General features: G+C 44.5%; 1 protein-coding gene across 1 annotated transcript in view; it reads right to left on the bottom strand.

Annotated features, from left to right (window-relative positions):
• Positions 1-16431, bottom strand: part of LRP8 (LDL receptor related protein 8) — a 67977-nt gene that overhangs the window by 17558 nt on the left and 33988 nt on the right. Inside the window, exon 5 of the mRNA XM_029959751.1 lies at positions 4478-4840. Coding sequence (XP_029815611.1) covers positions 4478-4840 — 363 coding nt within the window. The remainder of the gene's footprint in view (positions 1-4477; positions 4841-16431) is intronic.

Genomic DNA, 16431 nt, shown 5'->3' with positions numbered 1-16431 from the left:
CTGGGAGAGTCACCGACCACAGGTCTGGAACTGGCACCAGCAGTTCCTGCAGGGAGGCAGAGCCACTTCCTCCATGTACAGTCACCTGCCTGGAGAAGCCCCAGTGATGGAGAGACTGCCTTTCCCGACAGGAAACCCTGATTTCTGGCAAGCTAAACCTTGGCCCCTGCAAGGCTTTTCCTACTGTCTCACTGAAAATTCCATTACCACAATTATTTCTTGTCTTCACCCCCAGCAAACCAGTTTGCTTCACCCTTTTTCTAGCAACTTCTATATGTGGAGGCAGGAAAGGATATAAATGTTAACTCCCCACAAAAGTATAACGTAATTAAAGCCAATGGGAGTCTTGTCTTGTCTAGAGCAGGAACAGGTCTCCAGTTTGTCAAGTAAATCTGCATGACAACAGCCACAGATTTGGAAGGCAGCTGTTATAAAACTCATAATTGTCCTCAATTGTAATCTTCAAAACTCTTCTGAAAAGCAGTTATAGCTAGATAGTAAGAACTGAAAGGTTTCTAATCCTAAAACAAATTAAAATGAAGGAGAATTTTGTAGGAATTGCAAAGACAATGTTGCACAAGCACCATGAGACTGAGAAAAATGACAGCACAGTTCTTAACTTGATTGCTTCAGGGACTGCAGAACATAGATGTGGGGCTGTACAGCACCACTGCACAAAGCTTTGCTTCAAGAACAGACGGAAGGCTGGAGACAGGCGTGGTGTCCTGGCTCACTTCTCACTCCACCAGACCTGTGGAAGTTCAGACCTCTGAGGCTCAGCCCCAGAGTCTCTTAACAGACAACTGAAAAGAGCAGATACAGCAACAACTCTCACTGATCACAAAGATATTAAAATGTAGGGATAGCATTTTGGTGCCTTTTTGAGGAGAGAGAATGCCATGTTTACACCTGGCCCGGAGAGCACAGGTTTGAAGGAAGAGGGCCAGGAACTTTGTTATCCTGAAGCTGAGACACTGATCCATCCCAGCCCCACTGGCAGAGCTGCCCGCAGGTTCCCATCAGGGCCATTCCCAAAGCAAAGCAATATCTGAAGGAGAGGGAAGAGCTGTGCTGTTTATTTACACGAGATCTTTAGAAAATTGCTGTGCTATTTTAGAAGGTTTAAATTGGTGAAATCTCAGTAGTTTTACAGCCATCTCCTCTGCAAATCAAATACAAAGCAAATTGCCAAAGCCCTGCTAATTTAACAGACACCCTCAAAGAGACACAGTTCCCATTTACAAATCCTGGGCACAAAGCTGTACCACTCAAATTCAGCAGGTATATTCCAGATTCCAGATCTCAGCCTGAGTGTCTTCTGTTTTTCAGGTTTTTTGTTTTCTCCCCACAGAAATAAAATCCCAGCATCTGCAAAATCAATCCCATTTTATGGATGGGGAGACAGAGGCAGGAAAATGTGAGGTCCAGTCTCAAGGGATCTGTTTTCTCTCTGTCAGCTGTAAGCATTATTTAATTCCCCCTCCCGGATGCCCTTAATGCAAGTTGCAAAGGACATTTTAAAATGTAACTATTCCAGATTTGGAGACTAATAAATCTAACTTAATGTTCATTTTATAAATATACATACATATTTGAATATATATGCTATGGAAAGAAACCCAGCCACTCAATGTTCTCACACAGCCTTCCTGAAATGACTCATTCCCTCCTATTTATTTGCTGTCTTGCTGCCAAAACCTGTTCACCAATTGTCACCCTTCATTTCTGCTCTACTCATTTACCACCCCAAAATGTTTGTAACAAATGACTGGTGATGGCCTCATGACTTTTTTTGCAGAAGATGTAGTGATGGGATCTGCAGTTTCAGTCAAGTCCAGCCTAGGGGTACCTGTGCCATCCCTGTTGCTAAGGGGATGGAGCAGTGTCACACACCTCTAACTCCCTGTGTGCCAGGTGATACTGACCTCAAACACAGAATTGCTGGAGAGGAAAAGAATCATAAAGGTCCCTAAACTCTTCGGCCCAACAGAGGAGCAGTGACACTGAGTTTCCAGAGCTCTCGGATGTCACTTGCTTACTGCAGGCAGGTGCACCCCAGCAACAGCTGCATTTGGGATGGGGAAGCAACATCAGTTTTGGCTCTGACCCAGTCAATCCATCACCTACATGAGCACTCAGTGCTGCAAGTCCTGTCTTGGCTGTTACCTCAGAGAGCCCCCTCCGTGCAGGGTGAGCAGCTGCAGGCTCAGCACCTCTGTGGCACTGGGATATAAAGGGCAGAACCAGGGACTCTGTGCAGCAGCTACAACAGGGGGCTTTGAATTCCACTGTTTGCTCGTCCACAGGAGCAGAATCACCTCACATGCTCATTTCTCCCGGGTAGATCAGCTGCACATTGTGCTGTACTGGGACTATCTGGAAAAAACCCCCCATGTGCTAAATCTCTGCTGCTCAGAGACAGAATTGTCTCAAGTCACTTGTGCCACATTTCCCCCTTTCTCCACTGGTTGTCAGCACCGTGCTGTGCTGCAGCGGTGTCCAGCTGTGTCCTCTGCCCACGGGAGCTGCCTCTGGAGTATCTGGAAGTGCTGCCTGGTGAAGCTGCTCTGCAGCTGAGGGAGGGTGTCAGAGCCGTGCTCCCTTCAGCAGTTTGAGCTCAGCTGGACTTTGCTGGTGCCTGTCAGATTAAGGGAAGGAGTTGGGGAACAGAGAGCTCCCTCTGCCTCAGGAAGGTCCGTGGGCACAGTCCCACTCTCACTCAGCAGAATGTCCAAGTAAATGGGCCCTTAATTCAAGTGGAACAACGGGGATTGAAATTTAAGAGGCATTCCATGGAAAGTGCCATCTGTAAGCTGCTCCACTCTTTCTCCACTTGGAAATAGGAGGGAACTCACCTCTCCCTCTCCTGAGCTGTCTAAACTCAGCCATCCTGTCAGGCTGCTGTCACTGCAGGGGATGCATCCTGTGGGACAGGGATCAGTTCTGCTGGAGTCCCCTGCACCAGACACCAGTTCTTCCCCTGTGTTTGTAACGTGGGCCCTGCCACTGCCTCCTGATTTGGAGGGGATACAAGTACAGGACTGCCCACAGGAGGTCTCAGAATGAAAACAGGCACCAAACACCCCAGGTTGTCCCAGCAGTGCATATCTGCACCAGACCTGCTCCTGCATGGCTTTCTTACAGTCCTGTCATACTGACAGGGATGCCAGGAACCAACTTTGTCTCCTGATTCCCCTGTCCCTGTGACCCTGCAGACCCTGGCAGTGCTGCCTGGGCACCTACTGCCCAAGAGCTCTCTCATCTCCTGTATCACCTTCTTGGAGATGAAGGAAAAGACATCCTGCTAATCCATCCCTACTTGGAAAGGGCTGACAGTGATGACATCCTTGTACCCAGCAGCCAAAGCTGCTCTTTTCCTAACAAAACATATTTGGCTTCTCCTATTCTGCTCTCCTTGGCTATTTTAAAGGCATAATGGCTCCATGGTTACCTGTGGGGTATCCCTTGCTCTCCTGCAGAGTAAATAAGTTGTGCCCAGGACTTCCTACATACTCCTCTTTTTAAAGAAGGCACTGAATTTACATCTGCCTCACTGTGCTGGGGGGAGTCTGATCCCCAGCTCCTTGAAGGGCTCTCCCACACAGCTGCTCTGAGCCCACCAGCCCGGACTCGGTGTTGTCTTGGGTATGAAAAGATGGTGATGGCAAAAGTGATACCTTTGCAAAAATCCCTGGTTTCTCAAGCTGGTTCCTGCCTTCCTCCCCAGAGGTGGCCCAATGTCAGAGCTGCTAAATATATACAGCTATGTAAATGCTTTATTTCAATCTTGTCGTAATAAATATTTTAGGAGACCATTTTGCTCTTATTTTCTTCTCTCTCTTTCTCTCTCCGTCCTCAGGTAAGTGACCAGCTTGAACAGTTTAGTGGCTAAAAATGGATGAAACATTCAAAATACCACACATACCAACACCAGCATGTGAAATGCATAGAGCCAGCTGAAAAAAAATCCATTATTTATTAGCTCTGTGCCTTTATCAAGCCAAGCTCAAAGTGCATTTCAAACTGGATTCTTCAGAGGTATTGCTCTTGACTGCCTTGTTCGGTGTATTCCAACTTCAGAGGCAGAAAATGAATTATTTTTTTCTGCTGATCATATATTCCCTTTAGCATAGCAGCTTCTCACCTCCAGGCTGTGACCCCACCGTGCAGCCTGAGGGCTTTGAACATTTTTCCCATTTTTCATTCCTTGTCTTTCTAGTAAAAAAGATCTCTTCTGAGGCCCAGTACCATGCAACAGCTCCTACACCTCTGCTCTGAATCCTCAAGGGAAAAAAAGCATAAAGGAGTCTGGAACACACCTGCCCTTGCTGGGCTGGGCACCCAGCCATGCCATCTGGGACACCAGCGCTCCTTGTCAGGCATCCCAACATCAAGGACCTGCCTCAACACACAGCCCAGGGCAGCTCCTGGCCCTTGTCCCCCCTGTGGAGCCCCCGTCCAGCCTGCGGACACTCACGGCAGTCCTGCTCGTCAGACTTGTCCTTGCAGTCCTCGTCCCCGTCGCACTTCCAGTTGAGGTGGATGCACTCCCCGTTGCTGCACTGGAACTCGTGGGCCGCGCACGTGTTGAGGGCCTTGGCGTCGTGGCCGCACTTCTCCACGGACTCGTCCGACATGTCCTCGCAGTCGGACTGGTTGTCGCACACCCACAGCTCCGGGATGCACCCGCTGTTGTTGCACTGGAACTCGTTGGGGTTGCACGTCAGGGGGGAGCATTTCCTTTCGTCGCTGCCGTCCCCGCAGTCGTTGTCACCGTCACACACGAAGATGATGGAGATGCACGACTTGTTACTGCACTGGAACTCGTTGGGAGAACAGGCTTGGGAATAAAAACAAACGGGTGAGATGTGAGGTCTCCAAACACCCCTCACCACTGCTCCAGCCTTGGCACATTAGGAGTGTCTGAGAGAGGGAGGGTGAAGGCAAAATGCCTAATCCAAAGCATTTTTCCCAGTGGTAAAATACATGGCAAGGAGCAGGTGAAGAGCCAACACTCATCTCCCCAGCTGTGCCACAGGATGATCCTCTACTGGCCTTGGGCAGCCCTGAAGGAGAAGGGGCAGCGGGGCTGTGGGAACTGCAGGTGGGAGAAGTGGGGGCAGCGCTGCCCTGGGGTTGGGGCAGGAGCAGCCAGGTGAGCCCCTTCCACGGGGTAACAGCATGGGAAGAGTGGGACATGGCAGGGGAGAGGCTGGGCTGTGCTTTGCTCCATGCTGACATTACCAGCTTCCTGACTTTCATCATTCACAATCAGGTTTCAGGATTTCACAGTATGCCTGGTTTTGGACATATTAAGTGGGATGTGTAGGGTAAATATTTAGTGAGTCGAGCATCAATTTAGCTGCAATCTGCCAGTAAGGCCCCTTACAACACGCTGAATGCCTTCCCTGCAAATCACAACTCAACATTAACATACAAATGAGGCGTTTGTCAGATAGAAGCTGAGTGGAGAACTCTCCTCTGCAAGCCTAATGGACAGCTGAACCAGAGAAGCCTGTGCAAATTAAACTTTCAGGTACTCCAACAACCTGCATTATAGTCACTTTAATTCATCAAAGTGTGGGGGAACCAAAACCCTGGAAGAGATTCTCCATTAGTACTTTGAGGTAGTTACTTCCAAAAGAATTCTGCCTTTGCAGTTTCAGTCACCTACAGGACAATAAATACATACATATAAATTACAATAAGCTTTTTTTTTTTACATTGCACTGAGGACTTTTTTTTTTTTTACACTGGGAATCTTTTTGTCTTCAGAAGCAGAACCATTTCTCGCTGTACCTGCAGAGCCCCTACAATGAACCACAGTTTAGATGGTACCAATCACTGCAACGTCAAGTGCACCTGGAAAGCAGCAGAATACCTGTAAAGCTGTCATATCCAATGACAGGAACCCAGTGGAATTCAACTGAAATATTATCCCTGTTTTATAGCTCTATTTATCTAATAATTAAGAACATGTTCACTTGCACAGATGCACTGTAGCTTGCAGACTTGCTGGGCTCTGTTAACCTAAGCAGCCTGTCATTTACACCAGAGCATGACAATATACAGACACCTCTCCCCTCCTGCCCTGTGCTCTGTCCCATTTACTCCCAGGTTTTCCAGATGTTACAGAACAACAATCTGCCTAATTGGAAGAGAAGGAGGATTGCCTTCCTTGGTGCAATACCACCATGCACTGGCCAGGACCCAGGCTCCCCCCAACAGGGACACTCTCAGCTGCCCAACCTGACACCAGTAATGAAATGCAGCAGAGAGGTCACCAAAGGAACACTCTGTTACACTCCACAGCATCAGCTGCTCCAGGTGGGATGCTCAGGCTCCTTCTGTACTTGGTATTTTGGGTATAGAGATGCCCCCAACAGGCACTTGTCCCTTGGAGAAGGCAGTATTTCTCCTCTTTAAAGAGAAGGAACTGAGATCAGACAACTAATATCAGGACCCGAAATACAAGCGCAGTCTAGTGGAGAAGCATCTAAATCCCCCCCCCCTTTTGCATGGCAGAACTGAGACCATTAAAATGCTCTGATTTTCACCTGAATTCTGCTCTTTTCCTTCATTGAACAAACTTTTCTATCCTTATGCCATAACTAGAAATAATCTGTCAGTCCTACTGATCAGTGCACAGCTGTATAACCTAACACTGTCTTCAGGTAATGCACGATATAGAACTGCATCTGGAACTTTACTCCATAAAGTGGAAACCTAAGGTAAAAGTTACAATCTTACCAATCTATTCTAAAAAGGCAGTGGGAAAACAGGAATATTTCTAAGGCTATGTACAGCTTCTGTAACAGATCAAGGCTGAGAAGAAGAAATTGCTTTTCTGGCATTACTTTGATGAATCTCAGAAACAGATCAGAGAGCAAAATCCTGCATAGTCCTTTGATCCCTAATGTTTGGGCAAGGTTGTAATGATTTGCACACTCCAAACGTGCATAAATTTCCTTTCCACCAACTGTAATGAGCCCCTCTTTTTCCCCTCGTTGTTTTCCTGGTCCCACCTCCACCCCTCCTGTCTGTACACATTTCCCTTCAGGAATCTGCTGCACTGGCAAATTAGCGACTGATAAACATCTGAGTGGGACACAAACAATGGAAGTTTGCACAAAAGCTCCTCCTCTGCACCTACAAATCCCAATACAGAGATAAAATTACTGATAATCACAGCCAGAAAATAGAAGCAGTTCAGCTTTTGTAACCTCTCCTGAGGACTTTCTCAGTGGAGTTTGAGAATTACTAGCTAGGAAAATTGCATGGTCATGATTATTTTATTTCTTCTTAAAATTTAAATTTAGTGTGATGACAGCACTAGAGACTACAAGTTCTCTCTCCACTGAACAAGCACAGCACTTTGGCTGTTGATAACTCCCCTTTCCATCACAGTCCTTAGGTGGGGATCAACCTCTGCCAGCTCAAATGGGACAGTTCCTTCTGGGTCACACGTGGCTCCAGCAGAGCCCTCCATCTCTGTGTGCAGCTGGCTCTGCTGCTGCCACAGGAAGGCAGATAACGTCCCAATTCCTCTCACCCTTCCATTATCCTCTCTGACAGCTAAAATCCACAGGGCATGCCAGGATAAAGCCGAGTCTGCAGCTCCCAGCCACTGGTGGACTTCTCTGGCACACATGGGCAAGAGGAGAAAAGCTGCTTATGATTCCCCTGCACCTGGGCAGGAGCCACCACATGCTCCCGTGTTCCTGCTGCACAGATTGGAGCTGGTTGGAAGAGCCCAATAAAAAGCAGCACCACAAATTATCTTAAACAGCACCTGGAGAGACGAGGATGGGGAAGTCAAGTCCTAGGGACAGTTCACTTCCCATCTCCGTTCATAAATCTGCCAGGGTACCTGCACAGCGCCATCGCTACAGTATTTCACTGCCTCCAGAGCATTTCAGTAGAAAATGTGCAAATAGTAATTAAATGGTCACTGGGGTATTTTTTTCTTTCACCTGAGCAATTTGTTTGCATTCCCTGAATTTGCTCCCTGTCCTATTGGAGGTTTATTCCCGCAAAACAAAGGAAACAAGTATTAGTTTGCTTTCTTGAGTACCAGAGAAATTAATAAATGTACTCCAAGATGTAAAACCTCCTTCAAATATGAGGGATCCCAGTAGAAATCTTGGAAATGTTTGCAAGAAGAAGTGCTTAACCAACAGGCTTCAAAGCAGTAAACAAGTGGAACTACAAAAGCAGTTTTGTAGAGCACTGGAATGTGTTAAAAGTTCTTCACAGTTTTAGGAAGCAAAATATCACATGTAAATAATTGTGCAGATGTGATTTGACCTATGGACAATGTATATCAGAGGCATTCTGCATTAATTTCTGTTTTATGCCAACATATAGAGCACAATTGTCTCGGTTTTGGCCTCACAGCTGCAGTCTCATCACACCTCTGGAGGAGAGTGGAGCAGAAGCAGGATTTGGACAGAGGAAGTGCAAAATAATAAAATAAAAGATGATCAGAGAGATTGTAGTTGTGAAGTTAACGTTTCAGTACTGGTTGGTTCTCTTTTGCCCAGAGCCAGGAGCTAAGTGAGGCTTTAGCAAGAAATCTGGTGCAGCAGGGGCAATCTGAGCTCAGGTGTGGCACCAAAAATTTAAGATAATTCTACCACATGCTTTTTAAGTGCTTATAGGAGAAAAGTAGAATGCTCTAAAAATGTAGAATTCTCTAAAGGTACAGGGTGTTCATTGAAAACTGTCATTAAAAAAAAATATATTGGTACATAACATTTCTGCAATGGACCAAGGATGGATCCTCAAATCTGGCTAAAATTGAAAAAAAATAAATACATCGTATATCCATCATTAACAGGAGCTGGAGATTATGTACAATGGACTATAGCTGCTTTCATTGCTAATCTTTAATTAAAGATTTTATAGGTTTTCAGTAAGAGTCAGGTATTTACTTCATCTCTCTCCTCCAAAAGAGTCGTTTCCACTTGAAATTACATAAATGGCTTAAAGAAAGATAATTATTTGGTAAAATTTGTGGTAAAGTGGGTAACAGCAATTATCCACTGATGCTGAAGATGAGGAAATAAGATGAATTATTACATTGTATTTTTCTGACACTGTCCCCAAAGTAACCTTAAAAATGTGTCTCAAAATGTACGTTTGCTGAAATCTGATAATGGATCTTCTAAAGAAGGCAAAGGATGATTTTCACATACCAGCATTTGCACTGGGGAGGGAGGGACGTGCTCTTGACTCATTGCTGCTCCAGCTCTGGCAGGAGAGGCTGGTGGACTTCAGGAACTCTGCTGAGCTCTGAGGCTGAGGGTGTGAGCTCCGTGTGCTGCAGGAGGGGAAAGGCTGAGCCCCCCTGCCCGAGTGTTCTGCTCCAAGTGCAAACCCAAACACACAGCCCACATAAACTAACCCCCGAGCTGGACGTGGATAAGGTGGGGTCAACACTGTTGGAACTCCCAAGGTCAGTGGCCAACACTGTCATCATGTTAGTTTTACTTAACTAGTATTAATTTCCAGCCTCAATTGTATCTAAATGGTTTACTCTGCCTGCAGACAATTGCTCACCAAATACCTGAACGTTTCGTACAGATCTTCGGTCAGATGCCGGGCCTTAAAGCACGGATTCCTGCCTAGAAGGACAAGTTTCCTGGGGAAAGCTGCCCTCCAGGAAGGACAGCAAAAGAGATGGAGGTAAATGAAGATGACCTTGAAGCACATTGCTCTGAAAAAATGACAGGCCTCCCATGGAGGGAATAATGCAGCTGAATTGCAGCCTCACTCGGAGCAGTGGTTGTTGCCATGGTGATTGATACCGAAAAGCCCATATAGACACGACTGCAGGAGGAATTGTAATTCCTGATATTGTTCAAATCACTAATGTGGCTCAGGAGCCATCTCACATGCTCTCACAAATTAATATTTGCATGTGCTCTCCTGCCTTTGTCACACTGCTCCCCTCCAACACAAATCAGTTATTTTTCCATTCTCTGCAGCAGTATTTGCATAGTATTAGTTAATTATAATGGAGCAACCAGATGCCAGAGCCCCTGCTGATAAATAATAGTTGGTTCAAAAATGTATTTACTGATTCAGAATCATCATATATTCATTCCAAGTGGTTTAATTTTCTGAAAATAGAATTAATTATGACCCCACAATTTACAGAGAGAAGCAGTTTATGCACAAAGGTATGCACACTCTGCACTTTCCTGCCTTTAATCTTACTGCAGTAAGACTGCTAACTCATGGTCTCTTCAATTTTACTTCAAACCAGGAAAGGGTTAGAAAGTTTATCAGAGGTTCTTCTGGCTAAATGACTGAAAATGACCTCAAAATATGAACAAGTGATCCAGTGTAGAGGGTTTCATGGTAAAATAAAGCAGCTTGGAAGACAAAAAGGATGGTCAGAACATCTAAGCTTAATAGTGTGCTGGTTTTTGCAAAAATCCAAGACGCCCCATGGGGATCTCATGAGATAAAGACATTATTATTCCTCTTCCATATTCTGATTGGAATATAATCAGATGAATCAGATTGGAGATGTTTGGTACTAGCCAAAAATTAAATGGAAAAAAACCATGCTGTGATGTGTTTAGTGAGGTTCTTTTCTGACTTTGGAAATTGGAACCTGTACAGGACAAGCTCACTGCTATTCCCTTAGACATGACTTGCTTATTAAAAGGGCAATTTTACAAATTGCACCAATTTGGCAAATCCCTCAGAAACATCTGATAATATCCACTAAACTAACAGCTGCTCTAATATTATCACACAAAATTCTGTGGGATTCTGAGGGATACATAAACGTTCAGCAAGCAGAGCAGGGCATTACTGAACAGGGCCTCCATCCTGGGACAGGGCACACAAACCCCACACTACTGCCTTCACAGACCTCTGGCATCCAGCAGGACTCCCCATGGGTATGAATCTTCTGCATGACCAGGAGCTAGTTTAGTCATTTCAGAGTTTAAATCACACTTTGCCAGGAAAAGCCTACTCCCATCCACTGGGCAGACTCCCACCCTGTGCTCACCTGCTAATACAGACACACGACCTGCCTTCTTAGACCTGCCTGTTTCCTCCATTGCTTTCTGGTTCCTTATGTCCATGTCAGGAAAGACTTCATCAGACCCCTAAAAGCTACACCCCAGTCACGTTGGCAAATGACAGCAAAACTTGTTTTATTCTCAGAGAATGTGGGAAAAGCAAGGAACTCAAGCCCATGTCTGTTGGTTCACAGCTTCAGGTCACTGGCCTGCCACTTCCTTCTTACCCACACATTCCTAAATACAGTTGAACCAGTTGGAAAGCTGAGCCATTCCACCAGAATCACTTTCATATTGCTGTAAGACGGGAACCCTGAAGGTTTGTACCAATCTACAATACTTATATTTACTGAGCCAGGGAGCAGTGACTGACACTACAGAGCTATGAGCACTGCTACTGGTTGTGCAGCCCCTCTCACATCATGACAGCTGTGCACAGCTCAAAAGCACCTGCACAGAAAGAAAATAATCTTAGTTTTCAGCTAGAATTTGTCGTTGATGGAATCACCACACAGGCCCATCTGTGAAAAACAGAGCAAAGGAAAGCCACATGGGTCACCCTCAGGAAACCTTTCTGTCCCAGTGGGCTGGACAGGTAAGACAGAGAGAAGAGCCTGGCTTTACCGTGCTGATCTGGGAGCTACAGCAGCCGAGCTCACAGGTCTGGACTCGGCTGAGCAGTGAGGGACAAGGCAGTGCTCACACTGCAAGCAATGAGGTCAGTGCCCCATAAAATTTCCACTTCCACTAAGTTACTTTGCTTGATGGGAATTCTCTGTAAGAGGAGATACTTATTTTATTGCAGTTTGCTTCACTTTTAGACTTAATTATTCATTGCATTTAGAACATGGCACTATTAACTGTTCTGGAGCAAAGACAAACAAGGGAACATTTAGAGCTGTCACATCTCACCCCCCCAGTTTTACCCAACTGCGTCTCACATTTCTCTAGGAACAGTGATCCAAAGTGAGTTTGAATGGAGGCTCAATAACAATTAAAAAGATGCTTTAAAAATAGAACAGTTTACAAGGCAACTGATCTGAAAGAAGTACCTAAAAAAGAAGCATTGAGGACACAACGAGGCAATTGGCAGAAGCTGGTGTAGCCAGATTCAAAGTTATGAATATAAGCACACACTGTAATGACAAACACAGACCCCTGTGGTGATTGTGGGAGGGGGAGAGCCTGACAGACTTTTCAGGAAACAACCAGCCCCCAAGTATTTTCAGTTCTGTGATATTAGGGGGCACAGCTATTTTGTGATGTAATCAACATACCTGCCTACGTACCCACAATTTCAGAAAAGAATAGCAATCATTTTTTGAAAAAAAGTATTAGATTTTCTACTCAAATGGAAAATTTAATCACTGAGTGACACTCACTGCAATTAAAACTGTAAGGGTTGTGTGCTGACTGCGCTCACATTAATAGCAGTGAGATTTCTATGGCATTAGGATTTGCCTTTCAGTTTCTATGGCTTTGAAATAGAAGGCAGCACTTTCCTGGATTTGGGTTGAGATGAAGACTCAGTAGTACAATGTCAGCAATTATTTTAAACTGGTTGGGTAGAAGTGGTGTAATGAAGTGGTTTCTATTGCGAGCTAAACCCTTCCCGTTACATTTTATCAATTAAATAAATTTCCTTGCAAAATATAAGCAAAGTTAATCCAAAGATTTTATCTTCCTCTATAGGAAAATACTGTATTTCAGCCACTAAGATGTTGTTTTATCCATTAATATGACTCATAAGCCAACTTTTCTTTCCTTTTGCATCAAACATGACATGGTCCCTCCTGCGTGGGACTGTACAAGTTCAAGCTCAGTGAGTTTGATTTAGTCTGCAGATCATATGCTCAGGAAGCAGAGCTGTCAAGCGCTCGTTAATTAGTGTAACACATATGTCCTGGTGGCCACTGCAGGATGGGACTCCTTCCCACGGATCTGCCATCGGAACACGATCACTGGCACTGCCAATACAGGAGATTTCCCTTAATAAAGCTAAACAGATTCTTGCTTTTTGGATGAACAGGTTCAAAATTATAGCTCCATTCTGACGAGGGAAACACTTCAGGGACATGAAATACAATCATATTTGGCAGTAAGAGATGTAATTTCTGGACTATTTCAACTCAAACTTTTCTGTTTGACAGACTGCCCAAGAGATAAACATAATTACAGGCTAATTTCTGCTCCTCTGACACCATGATGTGAGATTGGAAAGAAGAACCAGAGACAATGTCTCCAGCTAAAGTGCAGCTAAAGAGCAGCAGGACAAAGCTTTTGTGGGTGTGCACAGGCATCATGCAGTCCAGCAGTATTAAGCTTTTGCTTTAATTATCCACAAATCTTTGTATAAAACCAGCTTTTTCGTACCACTTTTCCACAACTCTGAGAAAAACTATTACAGAGTGTGAAGGACTTGTATGTGTGTGGGGGTGTGAATGTGCCTGAACTGTGCTCTGCATCCACTCTTTTTTTCCCCAGTGTTCCTCCAGAGAGACACTGCAAAAGTACCACATTCTGAAGAGTCTTGTTTTCATCCTGAAGTGTCTTGTTTTCATACTGTGTTTTCATCTACTGTGCTTTCAGTAATCAATTATTCATGGAACATTCTGATACAGACAATTTATCTGTAAGGGAGGGATCAGCACAGAGGTCACACCAAGGGTGAGCGAGGTCCTGGCAGTGCTGGGTAACTTCATCTGCAGAATGTTCCACACCTCTGCCTTTTTCAAACCTCAGCTCAGGAGACAGCAGCAGGGAAAACAAAGCCATTTTGTTTTCACCTTCTGCAGGTAGAGCCATGGCTTTAGGGTTTAATTCTTGATTTACACAATTACTATTTTACCTTTAACCTAAGTTCATGCATTATTTTACATTTAATTACAGTGAGCATCCAGCATATTAAAAATGCAACTGCCTTCACTTTTCCTGTCAGCATGCAATTAAAAGTCACTACCAATCTCATTTTTCTTGCTGTTTTGTTCTGAAGGAACTCAGGACAAATATGATTGAGGCTGAGATTTTTCCTAAATAACAATGGGGATTTTTCTGCAAATTACTACTGCTTTCGAAGGAGCTCTAATACTTTAAGCAGTGATAAAGTGGCAGCTGTACATGTTTAATTTCTGAGAGCCAGGGCATAATGCACAAGCACTAATCCCTCCAGCTGTCCAGCAATTAAACATCATGTAAAGCCCAGAGGATATCATTGCTCTGCTACCTTATGTATGAAGGACTTTCATTTGTTAAATCTAGTAATTCTTTTTTCATTCTTGGAAATAACTGTAGATTCCCCCACCATGGCAAGTGCACTCAAGTTACAGTTACCTCCTGTAAAATGGCAGGAATTTCAGGCTAGCCATCTTTCTTTTCATCAGATACTAAAATAGTCATGAATAGTGACAGTAGATGAATATTTCCTCTACAAGCATGAATGCAATACTATGGGTTTGAACCCCTTTAACTTGGTGGGTTCCTCAGGGAGAATATATGGCAAAATCTGATCCTTTGGGCTTGATTTCCCTCTGATCTGACTGTGCACCTACTTAATGAAGGGAATGAACAGAATTCCTAACTTTGACAAAAGCACATATTCATCACACTGCAATGGAAGGTAAAATTAGTGCTACATTATCAGCAAGTTAAAAGCTCTCAGCAGGATCAGTGGAGATGTGGAATGAACAGAATCAGCATGGTCAGATCCCCATTGGTAGCACTGGAATTGACTCAGATGCAAAACACAGCTGCCTGTTACTGCAGGAAGAGAACGATGCTGAGACGGTGTGATACTCCTTATTGTTACAGGACCATGATGAAACAATTTAAATACAGAAAGGTCAACAGAAAGGTCACTTCACGGGAGTGTAGGTGCAGAGTAGAGGAAGGTGGCTTTAAATCAGCTTTGTAATTTCCCCACTTCAGCAAGTTCATCACCAGGTGGATCTGCTGGAGGGATTAGAACAGCTTTAGCTGCTCCAAACTCTGCCTTCTCCCAGTGGCTTTTGGGTGACCCTCAGGAGAGGGTATTGAGCAGGGCATGCAAAGAGCTAACAAAGTTTTCTGCACTTGGACTTTCCAAGAAAAGGACCACTCACTTGGAGGTCCTGCTGCTTTATATGGAGAATAACAGATGTGCCTGGAGCTTTACCAGGAAAAAGTGGAAAGCTCATCACCTGAGGATTTTGTAAGTGACATATATATATATATATATACACACACGGACATGTGAAGGCTGTGAGCTGCCACAGCAAGGACACACAGCTTACAGCTGAGCATGACTGTGCTTACTGTTGTTTCCCTTATTAATTTATAAAAACTTTATCCAGTTTGTCCCCTTTTATTCTGGCATCATATGAAAAGGCTAAAAATCTAGAACTGATTCTGAGACATGTGGTCATCAATGAAAAGCCAGAAGACCAGAGCCCAAAAGAAGATGCTCTCAGTAATGAGCCTGTCACTGTCACAAGACTCCTGCAGGAATTCCTGGCTCTCATCCTTGGCCAGCTATCCAAGCCACCTGCACAAGTTCCCCTGGATCCCTGCCTCTGTACTGTTGCTAAACAGAATAAACCACGGTGGGGGTTAATAACTTATTATGCCATCAGTATATCAATGGATACATCATTTCCCTGTATCTGACTATTGAGGAAGGGGAAAATGGTGTACTTCCACCTCCTCATCTGCAAGACACAATTTCCATACTGGGTGCAAGAAGTGGCCCAGGTGAGAACCAGTAACACAGTCAGAAGAGATGGGACCAGAGCCTTGTGTTCTCTGTTGATCACCCCAGAGTCCTGTGAGGGGAAACAAGCAATATGTGCATTAAAGAGGTTCAGTGCCCATTGCAGCTGTTACAGGATGGCAGCTCTTCTGTTCTCAAGTCACACCCAAATGCTCTCTGCATTCCTGAGCAGCTGACAAAACACTGGTTACTATCTCTCTTAGCAAAGTCCAGACTGTGTGATGTTTTCTGTTGTGATGCTTTAATTACAGTCTCTCATATTTAATTTCTCTTTTAGGCTCTTAAGTTTGTCCAATCCTGACAAAGGTGAGGTGCACTGTGAGCAGAAAACCTTAACCAGAGAAATAAGAAAGAGGATGCCAGCACTTCCAAACCAGCAAATTCAAGACTGCTCTTACATTATTAACTGCTGATGTCTATGCCAGAGGACTAAACCTCACCTATGACTACAACACACTTAGTATTGTAAAGACACAAATTACTTCTGCTCCAAAAACTGAAAACTAAGTTTTTTTCTTCTTTTTATATACTCTTACTTTAAAAAGGGCAGGTATTTGTATTTTCAGAAGTTGTTTGTGCACTGGAAGTTAGCAGTGCTCTTAAAGCCTACCTGCTGGCAGGAAATTATTTGGGCAGACAGGCACT

This window comes from Manacus vitellinus, unplaced genomic scaffold (genome assembly GCF_001715985.3).
Source record: "Manacus vitellinus isolate BGI_N305 unplaced genomic scaffold, ASM171598v3 scaffold_21_pilon, whole genome shotgun sequence".
Taxonomy (NCBI): Eukaryota; Metazoa; Chordata; class Aves; order Passeriformes; family Pipridae; genus Manacus; species Manacus vitellinus.
The sequence above is the reverse complement of the archived record's forward strand: the minus strand, read 5'-3'. Positions and strand labels throughout refer to the sequence as shown.